The sequence below is a fragment of the Dipodomys ordii genome, unplaced genomic scaffold (assembly GCF_000151885.1).
Source record: "Dipodomys ordii isolate 6190 unplaced genomic scaffold, Dord_2.0 Scaffold11, whole genome shotgun sequence".
Taxonomy (NCBI): Eukaryota; Metazoa; Chordata; class Mammalia; order Rodentia; family Heteromyidae; genus Dipodomys; species Dipodomys ordii.
The window spans coordinates 16,767,473-16,781,763 of record NW_012267227.1 but is presented as its reverse complement, the minus strand read 5'-3'; the positions used below and the strand labels follow the sequence as shown (position 1 = coordinate 16,781,763).

General features: G+C 46.0%; 1 protein-coding gene across 1 annotated transcript in view; it reads left to right on the top strand.

Moving 5' to 3' along the window:
* Positions 1-14,291, top strand: part of Mapkbp1 (mitogen-activated protein kinase binding protein 1) — a 52,853-nt gene that overhangs the window by 12,180 nt on the left and 26,382 nt on the right. The window contains exon 2 of the mRNA XM_013010105.1: positions 13,714-13,805. Within this exon, the coding sequence (XP_012865559.1) occupies positions 13,714-13,805 (92 nt within the window). The remainder of the gene's footprint in view (positions 1-13,713; positions 13,806-14,291) is intronic.

Here is a 14,291-nt window from a genome sequence, read left to right as displayed (position 1 = left end):
CGTGATCCTCAGATCTCATCCTCCTGAGTAGCTAGGATTACAGGCGTGAGCCACCAGCGCCTGGCCTGTGAGAAGTTTTTATTAGAATTAAAAAATAGTCAAACCAGTGAACTCCAAAGAATAGGAATCAGTTCTAATTTTCTGTCAAATGAGATACCAGTGGGATGATAAGAATGCTCTTTTATTTTCTTGGAACTCAGAGCTTTCCCTTGGCTGCAGCTTTTTTTCTCTACCACTTGAGCCACAGCTACACTTCTGACTTTTTGGTAGTTAATTGGATATAAGAGTCTCAAAGGCTTTCCTGCCCAGGCTGGCTTTGAACCATGATCCTCAAATCTCAGCTTCCTGAATCACTAGGAATGCAGGTGTGAGCCACCAGTGCCTGATGGGAAAGATTACTCTGATGGGCCAAGGGGAAGGAAGGACAAGATCTATGGACCGGAAGGAAATTGATTTGACACCAGGAGTGAGATGCTGACGGCCTAAACTAACTGGACACTGGCATTAGGAAGAAAGTCCTTGTTCTTTTCTCAGGAGACCAGTGGCTCAGGTTGGCCTGATTACAGGGGCATTAGAGCCTTTCCCATACCCATTCATGTTCTAGCACACACATTTACTTTGCACACTTGGTCCAGATAAGGGACAGTTTATGTTCTTGCTTACAAAATTGGAAACCAAGAAATGAGGAATAAATTGTAGACTTGATGAAAATTAGACCTTTTGAGTGTGTGTGTGTGTGTGTGTGTATGTATGTGTGTGTGTGTGTGTGTGTGAGAGAGTGTGTGTGTGTGTGTGTGTGTGTGTGTATGTGCGTATGTGCGCCAGTCCTGGGGTTTGAACTGAGGGCCTGGGCATTCACTTGAGCCACAGCTCCACTTCAGGCTTTTTTGTGGTTGAGTTAAGAATCTCACGGACTTTTCCTATCAAGGCTGGCTTTGAACTGAGGTCCTCAGAGCTCAGCCTCCAGAGTAGCTAGGATTACAGATGTGAGCCACCAGCACCTGGTCTAAAATTAGACCCTTTTAGCCGTGCACCTGTGACGCATGCCTGTAATCCTAGCTATTTTGGAGGCTGAGATCTGAGGATTGTGGTTCAAAGCCAGCCTGGGCAGGGAAGTCCATGAGACTCTCACCTCCAATTAACCCCAGAAAACTAGAAGTGGTGCTCTGGCTCAAAGTGGTAGAACACTAGTCTTGAACAATAAAGCTTAGGGACAGCACCCAAGCCCTGAATTCAAGCCCCATGACTGACCAAAAAAAAAAAAAATTAGACCCTTTTGATGATTGGGCTTTTTAGCTTATAAAGCTTTGTGGTTCTGGTCTTGTAGTGAAAGATTTGGCTTTACTGTGGAAACTTCCTGGCTGTTTGCCTACACTGAGCTCTTGTCAGGAGCAGCCCTGTTCAGGCCCTGCACAGTTAAAGCTGCTCTCTGGACTTGGCCACGTGGGGGTGGCTGTGCTCCCCTCCCTCCCCCACTGCTGGACGGCCATCACTCCCTCCCTTGTGGTCTGCAGCTCTCTCATGTCTCCCTCTCCAAACCAAATCAGACTTTCCTTGTTCTGACACTGCAAGGACAGCATGGCCTGGACATGGACAGGCTCTGACCACAGGGACACTCTGGCATTGGGAAAACCCGCCCTTCCTCTTTCTCTGCAACATCTCAGGAAGGAAAGGTCAGAAGTCTTTTTTTTTTTTTTTTAAAGATTCATTTTGGCTAATGATAAGTTCTTAAAAACGAAACTAAACCTACACAGCTAGCATGAGTGTTGTCCTCTACCCTTGACATCTCCATCTTCTCCCCTATCTCCTCTTTCTCTTCCTTTGATTTGTCTTCCTCCTCCTCTTCCTTTTGATTTTCCTTTTATTTTGGTACTGGTACTGGACCTGAACTCAAGAGTCATCACCCCAAGTTCTTGCTCACTGCTGGTGCTCTACTACTTGAAACACACCTCTAGTCTGGCATTTTGCTGATTAACTGGAGATATGGAATTGTTTGGACTTTTCTGCCTGGGCTGGCTTCAAGGTTATGCTGGTCTCAGCATCCCAAGTAGCTAGGATTACAGGCATGAGTTATACTCTTTTGTAATCCATTCTTTTTTTTTCTTTTTTGAAGAGATAAGAGTCTTGCTATGTTATCTAGGTTGATCTTGAACTCCCGGGCTCAAGAGATCCTAGCCTTAACTTTCCAAATAGCTGGGACTACAGGCGTATACCATTGTGCTCAGATGCTCTATGCTTTCTGTTGCAGTTCTCAGACATGTCCTTGATGACCACAGAGGCCTGGCGGCTTCTTATATAATCTTACAGAAATGGTGACATTATGGGGGTGGTAGGAAATCAGAACTCCCTCCCCAGGGCACTCTGGTTTTGGGGACCAGATAGCCCCAGTTCTAAAATCTTGGTTCTTCCATGTACTGCTTCCTTGACTGCATCTGTAAAATTGACATAATACTAGTCATTCAAGGAATTTTCAGTACTAAATTATATTCTGTATAAAGTGCCAAGAGCCTTTTTGGCTGAGTAGCCATCTCGTATTGTAGCAGTAGACTCTGTGCGCGAGACCTTTTATACCCCACAGGTAGTCTTCCAAGACTTGGAACACTTCCAATAGTCTCCAGAGGGTCTAAATTTGGAAATCAAATGACAGTATCCTTTAAATCACAACTGGATTAATCATTAGAACCCTCAGAGGGGCTTTTTTTTTTTTTTGGTTGGTCATGGGCCTGGGCCTGGGCACTGACCCTCAGCTCTTCAGCTCAAGGCAAGTGCTCCACCACTTGAGCCATAGCACCACTTCTGGTTTTCTGGTGGTTAATTGGAGATAAAGAGTCTCAGAGACTTTCCTGCCCAGGCTGGCTTTGAACCACGCTCTTCAGATCCCGGTCTCCTGAGTAGCTAGGATTATAGGCATGAGCCACCGGTGCCCGACTTTTTTAAAAAAACTTTTTTTTTTGGGGGGGGGGTTGTCCGGTCATGGGGCCTGAACTCTGGGCCTAGGCGCTGTCTCTCAGCTCTTTAGCTCAAGGCTAGCACTCTACCACTTGAGCCACAGCGCCACTTCCAGCTTTTTTCTTTTTGCTTATGTGGTGCTGAGGAATCGAACCCAGGGCCTCAGGCATGCAAGGCAAGCGCTCTACCACTGAGCCACCTTCCCAGCCCTAAAAAACATTTTTGACACAAGGATCTCCCTGAGTTGCTGAAGTTGACCTGCAACTCCTGGTCTTAGGCAATCTTGCCTAAACCTGCCAAACAGGAGTATAGCCCAGACCCACTTCTGCAGAGCTTATGATACACAGATTATTAAACTTTACTTCATTTTTGCATTCAGGATCTTGTTGCAGAGCTGAGTATGATGGCATATACTATTCAAGGCTAAGGCAGGATGATTGCTTATACAGGCGACATAGTAAGACCCTATTACCTCCCTCCTCTCCCCCCAAAAAAAAGTCTTCCAGGAAGGGGATGAGGGGATGGAATGAGGAATGTTACTATCTGGAAAGTCCTCTGAGTAATCCTGTCCATAGGCCAGGCTTAGGAACCTTCATTCTAGTTTCCTGGGGGATGATGGCTAGGAGGAGTCCCTTGTGTCAGATCCTCTAAGCAATAGTAGGATTGCCTCCCCTCCCTTAGAAACTGAGACTATCGCAATCTCAGCACGGGACAGTTGACTCAGCTCGAATTCTGAACTGTTAAGCAGGAAAGCCTGGATTTCTGTCAGATTATAAGTGTCTTGTTTCTGAGAGCCTTTGTGGTGTAGATGGAACTGGGTAGAGCAGGAGCTGGATTAAGGCGTGAAGTCTCTTTGCCTGGTTTGGAATAGCCAATGTGCCTTGTCACTGCCTGCCTTTGACCAGTTGGCACATTGTGCTCTGAAGCAGCTAAAGTCTCCCTCCCATCTCCCAGGTCACTGGGTGCCTGCCCAGCTGCCTGAGTCTGGGCACAAAGGCCATAGGCTTCTGTGGCTTGCTTAAGTGGCAATTCTTAGAATGTGGTGGAGAGTCTGCCCTGTGAGATTAGAGTGCAGTGTGTGGGCAGGAGACAAAAATAGTTATTCTTAACCTGCAGGAAGGGAGGAGGGAAGATTGGGAGTGCTGCTCCTTGGACAGGTCTCTAACGTGCTTGTTTATAGAAATGGCATGCTGAGGGCTGGCTGCAGCAACTTGCAATGGAGGTATTTATAACTCGTATTGAGTGGGATTGAGAAGTGGGGTAAGGGAGGGGAGGGAAGCGAGAAGCTGGTGGCAGCAAAACATGGCAACAAAATCAGATTGCTTTCCTCCCTGTTGCTGGGGATTCCTTTGCAGTTGGAGGTTACCAGATTCTGGATGACCCTGGCCTTTTGTGACCCTGGCCTTAGTTCCCTATCTCAAGGGAGCAGTTATTCCTATGCCATTGGCAGACTGCCTATAGTAAGAAGTCTCTCACACTGAGAGAGAGAAAACCTTAATAGTTAATGCCACAGGTCTATGCATGGGACCATTGTCTTGGTTCCACAAATTGGCTCTTTAATTGGCTGGTGTTACCTCCTCTGTAGCTCTTAGACTGATCAGACAGACAGACAGACAAGAAAAAGCTTACAAGACTCTACCCAGAGTGTCTGTGATTGGGTTAGGATTGTGCTTATGGATCTGGGACTTCTTGGGATCCAGTGTTCTGTGGCATGTGTGGCAGGTGGCTTTGAACTCTGGAGAGCCCTTTGCTCTCCTCCACTTCTTTTAGCACTCACGTGGACTGCTCCTCCTTTCTAGAAACACTGTCTTGCTGACTTCCTGGTTCTCCTTTTCTCCATACTCTAAAAATAAAGTCTTGGACTGGGAAGGTGGCTCAGTGGTAGAGTGCTTGCCTTGCATGCATGATGTCCTGGGTTCGATTCCTCAGCACATTAGTGGACAAACTGGAAGTGGCGCTGTGGCTCAAGTGGTAAAGTGCTTGCCTTGAGCTGAAGAGCTGAGGAACAGTGCCCAGGCCCAGAGTTCAGGCCCCACAACCAGCAAAAAAAAAAAAAAAAGTCTCCCCAAAGTTTTGTGCTTAGTCTCTCCCAACCCTCCTTCCCTCTGTCTTCTCCTGCCTTAGGACTTTCACCTTCATGTGAATAATTCTGAGATCCTTCTTTCTAGTTCTGTCATTATCCAGGTCTTCTTTTTGATCATGGCACTACCTTGTTCACTATCTCTAGAGGTTCAAACTTTGAGTCTTATTTTTCCTCCATGGTCATACAGTGCCCATTCTTGCCCATTTTATTTGCTGTGTGGTTCTTTTTTTGTGTGGGGGGGTCGGTTGTGGGGCTTAAACTCTGGGTCTGGGCCCTATCCCTCAGCTCTTCAGCTCAAGGCAAGTGCGCTACCACTTGAGCCACAGTGCCACTTGTGGTTTACTGATGGTTCATTGGAGATAAGAGTCTCATGGACTTTCCTGCCCCGGCTGGCTTTGAACCGCTATCCTCAGATCTCAGCCTCCTGAGTAGCTAGGATTACAGGCGTGAGCCATTGGTGCCCGGCTGCTGTGTGGTTCTTGAATGCATTGTTTGTTCTCTAGTCATACTGTCTTCATGCTGATCTAGATTTTCATCGCTATCATACCTGACCTATTCAAGCGGTTTCCAAACTGGGTTTCCTGATTATGTGTGTTTTACAGGCATCACCAGGGTGTACTTTGTGTACTCTGCTGGGTGTCTTTCCATGGTTTGGAAGAGCCCACAGGCTCCCTTGCCCACTTCTGCATTCATGATTTTTCCTGACTGATTGCATCTCACCTCCTGATTTAATATTCTCTCAGATAATTGTTGCTCACCTGCCCTGTTATTTCATGCTGAGAAATTTTGTCTCATATAACTTCCTCTACCGAGAATTCCTTGTCCTTATGCCCATCTGTCAGATCCTTTGGTACCATTAGACCCAGTCATCTTCCAGGAAAGCTTCTTGTTTATCTTCCCTGATCGTGATCCATCTTTCTTCCTACTCTTTGGGAATTTAAAATTTCTTTTTAGTGAAATAAGTTCATTTTATTAGATGAATTCAGTTGTCTAGTATTAAAATATACAAAGAAAAGTATGTGCAACCGTATCATAAAAAAGAATCACATTCCCATACCACTTAAACACATAGGAGTGTAAAAAAATAAATAAACTGTAGCTGGGTACCGGTGGCTCATGCCTGTAATCCTAGCTACTGAGGAGGCTGAGGCCTGAGGATCATAGTTCAAAGCCAGTCCAGGCAGAAAAGTCTGTGAGACTCCTTATCTCCAATAAACCACCGGAAAACCAGATGTGGTGCTGTGGCTCAAGTGGTAGGGCTCTGGCCTTGAGCTGAAGAGCGCAGGGACAGTGGCCAAGCCCAGAGTTCAAGCCCCATGACCGACCAAAAAAACCAAACAAACAAATAAATTGTAGCCAGCCACTGTAGCTTATGCTTATAATCCTAGCTACTCAGGAGGCCAAGTTCTGGAGGATTGCAGTTTGAAGCCAGCCTGGACTGAGACTCCATCTCCAATTAACCAGCAAAAGTGCTGGAATGGAGACATGGCTCAAGTGGTAGAGTGCAAACTATGAGCAATAACGATGTAGTATAAAGAATGAGAGGTGTATCTTTCACCTCTGAGCCACCTGTTTTTTCCATCTACTTTAATGAGAGCCAGAAGGGCACTTAAACACTAATGGCCTTATTCTTTCCTTCTCTCTTGGGAATAAGCTATTATGAAGCTATCCCTTTATCTCATTGAAGTGAGAAACATTTTGCCTGCCTCCTTTGTCTCAGGTAGATACAATACTATCCTGCACCGCACCGTTCACATAGGGACAGATGGGCATGCCAGCTCTGTCTCACAGGACTCCTGTAGTAAGCCTGCCTGCTGGTAGCCTCGCTTTAGAGGAAAGACGACACCTGTTTCAAGCTGGTCTAGGCTTTCCAGCATCTTAATACTCTGTACTTGCCAGAGCACAAGCTGGTTACAATGTGGGTACTGCCTCCCTTGTGAACGTGGAGAGTGGGAGCTCTTTTTTCCTGGGTTTTACTTATTCATGAAGCAGTGATCATAGAGCTGAACGTGTATCGAGTGTATGACCAGTTGCCAGCCCAAGTTTCTGTCAGAACTTCAGAACTTTGGGCCACATCCTAGACTTTTTCTTTTCTTTTCTTTCTTTTTTTTTTTTTTTGTCAGTCCTGGGACTTGAACTCAGCCTGGGCACTATCCTTGAGTGTCTTTTGCTCAAGGCTAGTGCTCTACCACTTGAGCCACAGCACCACTTCTGGCTTTTTCTGTGTATGTGGTGCTGAGGAATGGAACCCAGGGCTTTATGCATGCTAGGCAAGCGCTCTACCACTAAGCCACATTCCCAGCCCCATCCTAGACATTTTGTGAACAGCTATTTTCTCACAGGATCTCTTCTCTGCCTGTCTCCTCAAATGATGCGTGAGGCCAGAACTCTCACACTGCTGGGGCTGCTTCCCATGTGGAGAGAAGCTATAGTACCCAGGAAAGGATCTCAAATAAGTGCGACCTGAGAGCCTCTGGGATTGCAAAAATCCTTTCAGGGAGTTTTCCAACTGTACATCCAAAAGAGGCCAGCTTTTCTTCATATGCCTCAACTAGAAACCATCACAGCAGATTAAATGCAGATGCAGATATGAAAATCCGGCTGTTGTCTACAAAATGTAAAACAGTGCTATTCTTCCTATTTTTTTAGCATTTCATTTAATAAAAATGTTAATGAATAAAGGGTTTGTTATTATTACTATTCTTTTCTTTCCTTTTTTTTTTTTTTAAATCTGAGACTGAGACTTAAATTTGGTACCTGATGCTTTTGCTCATTGGCTAGCACTCTACCAACTGAGCCATGTCTCCAGCCTATCATTACTTTTAACTAGACAAATATCTAAAATATTTCCAGTATAGGAGATACTAGTAGACACAATCTTCATAATCAAAAACACTTTTGAGTCCTTAATAATTTCTAAAAGTATAAAAATATCCTGAGATAAAAAAGCTTGAGAGGGGCTGGGAAGGTGGCTCAGTGGTAGAGCGCTTGCCTTGTATGCCTGAGGCCCTGGGTTCAATTCCTCAGCACCACATAAGCAAAAAGAAAAAAACCGGAAGTGGCACTGTGGCTCAAGTGGTAGAGCTGAGGGACAGTGCCCAGGCCCAGAGTTCAGGCCCCACGACCAGACTCCCCCCGCCCCCCCCCAAAAAAAAGCTTGAGAATCTCTGGGCTTGGGAAAGAAACATTTCAAAATCTCCCTGACTTAGCCAATAGTTTAGTTCTTGCTTATGCTGCCTATTCATTAGAGGTCAGCACTGGGGCTCTATGAGGAGCCCATTTCATGCCTGCTGCTGTGGAAAAGTGTTACGCTGCAATCGGAAAAGTGTTATGCATTGAGGTTTTAAAAAATGACATGGTAAGCCAAATGCCAGTGGCTCACACCTGTAATCCTAACCACTCAGGAGGCAGAGATCTGAGGGTCGCAGTTCAAAGCTAGCCCCTATAGAAAAGTCCCCCTGAGACTCTTATTTCCAGTTTGCCACTCAAAAACCAAAAGTGGCACTGTGGTTTAAAGTGGTAGAGCCCTAGCCTTGAGAAAAGAGCTCAGGGACATCACCCAGGCCCTGAGTTCAAACCCCATGACACCCCCCCACACACCAAAAAAGTGACAAGGTAGAGAATGATATGAATGTGTAGCTTTATAACCAAATGAAAATCCTAAATCAAATAAAAACACATATTCTTGGACTCTTCAAATGTGTTCCCCCACATTACTGTGTCAAATGAGTTTTTTAAAAAAATGTTTGAGGAGAGAAAGAGACAGTGAGAGATCAGGGATGTGAGTAACAGAAGCGCTGTGCATAAGGTCCTGAGCCCGAAGTGCATCCTTGGCCCTATCGCCTCCCTTTTTAGCATTGATTGTGCAATATTTAAGATTTACAGCTAGACTATCTGGGGTAATAGAGCGAGCAGTCAGGTCCCACCATCATCTTGACCTGTACCATGAAGCTTCCTTTGTGTTTGTCCTCTGCTGGACATGACCATTCAGTTTTAGATACTTGATGGAAAGCAATTATATTGACCTGAAATACCCCTAGTTTTCCTGAGCTTACTCATGTCTGATCTTTCACTGTTCCCAAAGCCTCTGCCAGGTGTCCAGTTATTCGTCAGATGAGTATCAAGGGCTCATTGTGTGCCAGGCTAAAGTGCTAGGGATACATGGGGATTTGACCTAGGTCCTATCCTCAGGGAGCCCACCTTCTGATGGGGAGGAGAAAACATACCTGGACAGAGATAAAAGTAATGTCACTACTGCTTCTCTGTCCTAGGAAGACAAGTACATTGGGCAAGTAGAGAAAATGAAGGCAATAAAGCCAATCTGGAAAGTCCTCTCAGAGGAGGAGACCTGGGTGGATTAGCTCTGTGAATAGCTAAGGGAAGAATTGTTAGTCCAGAAAAGCAGTGTATGCAAAAGGCTATGCTAGAGACTGTTGAAGTTGTTGGAGGTTTTCAGGTGCCTAGAGAAGGGTGAGAGAGGAGAGAGTATAGAGAAAGAGGTCAGGGGCTAGGCACTGGTGGCTCACGCCTATAATCCTAGCTACTCTGGAGGCTGAGATCTGAGGATCGCGGTTCAAAGCCATCTTGGGAAGGAATGTCTGTAAAACTCGGGGTTTTTTTGTTTTTTGTTTTTGTCATGGGCTTGAACTATGGGCTGGGGTGCTGTCCCTCAGCTCTTCAACTCAAGGCAAGTAAGTGCTCTACCATTTGAGCCACAGTGCCACTTGCGGGTTTCTGGTGGTTTATTGGAGATAAGACGGCTTTTCCTGCCCAGGCTGGCTTTGAACTGCAATCCTCAGATCTCAGCCTCCTGAGTAGCTAGAATTACAGGTGTGAGCCACTGATGCCCGGCTCTGCAAGACTCATCTCCAATAAACCACCAGAAAACCAGAAGTGGCACTGTGGCTCAAGTGGTAGAGCTAGCCTTGAGCTGAAGAGCTCAGGGACAGCACCCAGGCCCAAAGTTCAAGCCCCATGACCAATGCAAAAACAAAACAAAAAAAAACCCTAAAAGAGGTCAGAGAGGTTGCCAGAGGCTCGATGATTTAGACCCTTGTAAATCTGGGTCAAGTATTTGGACTTGAACTTAAGGGAGATGGGAAGCCAGTGGAGGGGGAGTTCAAGCAGAATAATGTAATGATTCCCCTTAAGCTTTAGAGAAATTGCTTTGACCTACATGTTGAGGAAAGACAGCAGGGACAAAACCTGAACCAGAGAGTTACAGTCATACTCTAATGAGAGATGACAGTGCTTGGAAACTCACTGGTGCACTGGCCTGCATTTACAGACTCTTTGACAGGAAGGAAAGCCTGTGCTGATTTCCACCATTGTGAGTTCTAGGCTGCCCGTGTCCTGCCACTGAATGTGCATGTCAGTGTTTACAAAGCCACCTCCTCGACGCCATTCGTGTCCTGGGTGTTCTCAGTGTGTGGTGCTTCGAGGGCGTCCAGGCTTGTCTCCATGGGTAGGTTCTTTACTACCTATTGGGAAAGAGACCGGAAGGATACATGGAGAGGGAGAGAATTTTCTCAGTGTGTAAAGCCCATTGTATTGGAGTCTTACAAACATAAGCCCAGATACCCAAGACTTCACAGGAGCGCTGGACTCTTAGGTCCTTTGAAAGTAGAGTTCAGTCCCAAACTTCCCTGCAAACAGGAAGCTGGTTTGAGTTAAGAACATAAAAACCAACTGATGCCCCCTGAATGTTTTTCCCTGCTCCTCCCCCTCCATAGAGCCAAAGGAAACTCCTTTTTTCCCCCTTGGATTGCTGCTTTAGAAAGCCAGAAAAAGCAAAAACCCATGCTTTGAAAATAAGCCAAGTTTTGAGCTCAGGCAAACTCTTTGCCTGTAGTGTTTTCCTAGTCAGGAAGCGTGTTCTGTGTGGGCCTAGGAGGACAGTGGCAGAAGAATACAAAGAACACAAAGGTGCCACAAGCAGAGCCAGTAATCCAAGTCTGGCAGGACCCAAGGGTCTGTAGCTGCCTTCCCAAACTAGACCTTCAGCTAGCTCGTCTACAGCCAGAGGATCGATAAAGTGAGCCTTGACCAGAATTTTCTTTTAATGATATAGAATACAAGAGTATCTTGAAGTATATAAAGTAAGAAAAGTACTATTTTAGGAAATGTTTCAGTTTGATGTACATGTATGTACCCATAGGTCAATGGGTCATCGTTAAAAAAAGTTATACAGCCAGGTGCTGGTGGCTCACGCCTGTAATCCTAGCTACTCAGGAGGCTGAGATCTGAGGATCAAGGTTCAAAGCCAGCCCAGGCAGGAAAAGCTATGAGACTCTTATCTCCAATAAACCACTCAGAAAACTGGAAGTGGTGCTGTGGTTCAAAGTGGTAGAGTGCTCAGCCTTGAGCTGAAGAGCTCAGGGACAGTGCCCAGGCCCAGAGTGCAAGACCTACAACTGACAAAAGCAACAACAACAACTAAGCACTGAGCCTTAAAGTCTGAGTAAATCACATCTTCCTGCTCTAGATTGCTGTTGGATAATGCAGGCTAGCTTTACAATTCATTCTCAATAGCATTGGATCCTTTACCCACAAAACACCTACCTAGACTCCTTCAGAGGACATGACAGCCAAGAACCAGCAGCGTTGGTCTGGTTCTTTGGGATCAACACTGAAGCATAGGGAGGTAAGGGATCCATGAAAACATGAATCCAAATGATTTGCCTTAGCCAGAGCAGCGTGAAGAGAGTAGAACTACAGTCTTTCAGCTCAGTGCATCTGGTTGGGTGACCTCTACCATCCCTGTGGATTGTGCCAGCGAGGCGTTCTTTTTCCTCGTCTCTTCAATAGACAGTAGGTATGGTAGTAAAATCCTGAGTCCCTCTCCCTCTGGGATAATTAGAGACATGGAAGATGAATATCACCTCTAGCCTTCCCAGGAGGATTTTGTGCTCTCCAGTCAGTGCCGTGTGACTGTATGCCAGGCTTGTTGTGCTGAGACTCAAAGGTGGCAGGAGGCACAGGTCAGAGCAGGCACTAAGGGTTTAACTCACATTAGTTGAGTGTCTTGGCTAAGCCAAGGGTAATTGGAAAATTTGGTGTTTGCCTCATGCTGTGAGTTGGTGTGCCGTGCCTAACCTGCTTCTACCTATGAGCAGTCTCACCAGAATTCCTGGCTAGTAGCCCAAAAGACACCAAGACTCTCGGGGACCTTCTTAGGGGGCAGGCTCTGTTGTGTCATCTTGTGGGCATGTTTTGATGTTTGGTTACCACAAGGCATTTCTCTCCAATCTAATTCAAACTAAAATGGCCCATGGACATAAGAATTTAAACCACTGCTCTATAAATGCACCCACTTCCCCCTTTGGGAAAATCAATTAGTATAATTATCTTAATTGGTTCCGGGCTTCCCTTTCTAGAAAATGGCCTGTGCTAGGAGATTTCATCCTGACACAAGTGTCGACATCACTTACTCATTTCTGACTCACATTGCTTTTTTTTTTTTTTTTTTTTGGTCATGGAGCTTGAACTCTGGGCCTGGGCGCTGTCCTGGAGCTCTTCAGTTCAAGGTGAGCGCTTCACCACTTGAGCCACAATGCCACTTCTGGTTTTCTGGTGGTTTGTTGGAGATAAGAGTCTCATGGACTTTTCCTGCCCGGGCTGGCTTTGAGCTGCAATCCTCAGATCTCAGCCTCCTGAGTAGCTAGGCTTACAGGTGTGAGCCACCAGCGCCATCTCACATTGCCTTCTTAGGGCTGAGGATTCCCCAGAGACAAAGTTTTTTTTAGCAGATCACAGTCTGGCCTGTTTTCTTGGCCATTCGACATTCAGAAGCTCTGTTCTCTGAGTCAAAGAAGAGCAAGGACCTCCCTGAGTATGGTGGGTACAGGAAGTGCAGCTGACCAGCCAGGTGTGAGCAGAGCGTGAGGTGAAGTGACAAGCAGGGTACAGGACACTCCAGACCTCACATGGGGTCACTGAGTGGAAAGACCCATGAACTCATTTGAAGTGAGTTCACTGTGGGTCATGTGGCTGCAGACTGTGGAGGGAAAATGCTGATTATGAGAGCGATGGCTCATATCTCAGAATCTCAGAGCACTTTTTGCTTTCATCTCTGTGGGAGTTGTGGCTTAATAATAATAATTAGAGTACTCTGAGCATCTATGATTTGCAAAACAGAGCATTAAGCTTTGTTTCTGCCTCTTAGGCTCTCAGTCTATGATCTGGCAGGCTCTGATAGAGGGGAAAAGCATGCTGGAATGCAAAGGTCAGGAATACTATGAGTCGCCTAATTGATACCTAACATTCTTTTGGCTCCTGGTAGATCACAATGTCCTTTTCTTTGCAAAGATCTGTGACCTCTCCTGAACTCATAGGGCCCAGAGTCCTGTCTAGGGAACCAGTACTCCAGTGTAAACATGGTGCCTTCCCAGGTTGGAGGAATGCCTGCTCCTCTGTGGCCTGAGCTGTGCTTTAACCAGTTGATTATCTTTTCCATGGTCCCAGCAGACCAAGCCTGGTTAAATACAAGTGATGCACCTTACTAGCATTTTCCCGTAAGATCAAGAGGCTGTGGCCCTAACAGAGCCTGAAGGAGTTGCAGCCCCCTCTCCTGAAGCTGAGGCATGGGGAAGCTAATGCTGCAGAGGATGCCCGGGTGTCTGCAGCACCTCACTCGCAAGCCGCGCCGTCTGTAATGACATTCCTCTGTCTTCCTCTCACAGGTGACCTTGGAGAAGGTTCTGGGAATCACCGTGTCTGGAGGCAGAGGACTTGCCTGTGACCCCCGATCAGGTTTAGTTGCCTACCCAGCTGGGTAAGTATTGAAGAACAGATCTTGCTGTGTGGGAGTTTCATAGCCGTACCAGATCAGTCAGGGTGTGCATGGGGTTTCATGACATCTTCTGGTGCTCTCTCCGAGTTCATGTTTTGGTGCCAGGCTAGGTGAAGGCTCTTGATTATCTTTGTTATCATCCTATCCTGCTTTTTAGCCATTCCCTAGGACCTGTCCACCTATACATACTCCATATTACAGAAACATCTTTAGCAACGATTTCATCTTCAACAACTATTTTCTAATAGTTTTTAGAAACAGCTTTATCATGATGTGATTCTGTACATCTGAAATACCCAGTTCAGAGCTGTGTACCTAGCTCAGTGGTACTATGGTATTCTCAGGCCAGGATTTTGATCCTAGCACCCTATTAAACAAATACCCAATTCAATAGGTTTTAGTATTTTCACAGGGTGCCATCACCACAGTCAGTTTTAGAGCATTTTTATTGTCTTGTCCTAGAAGGAA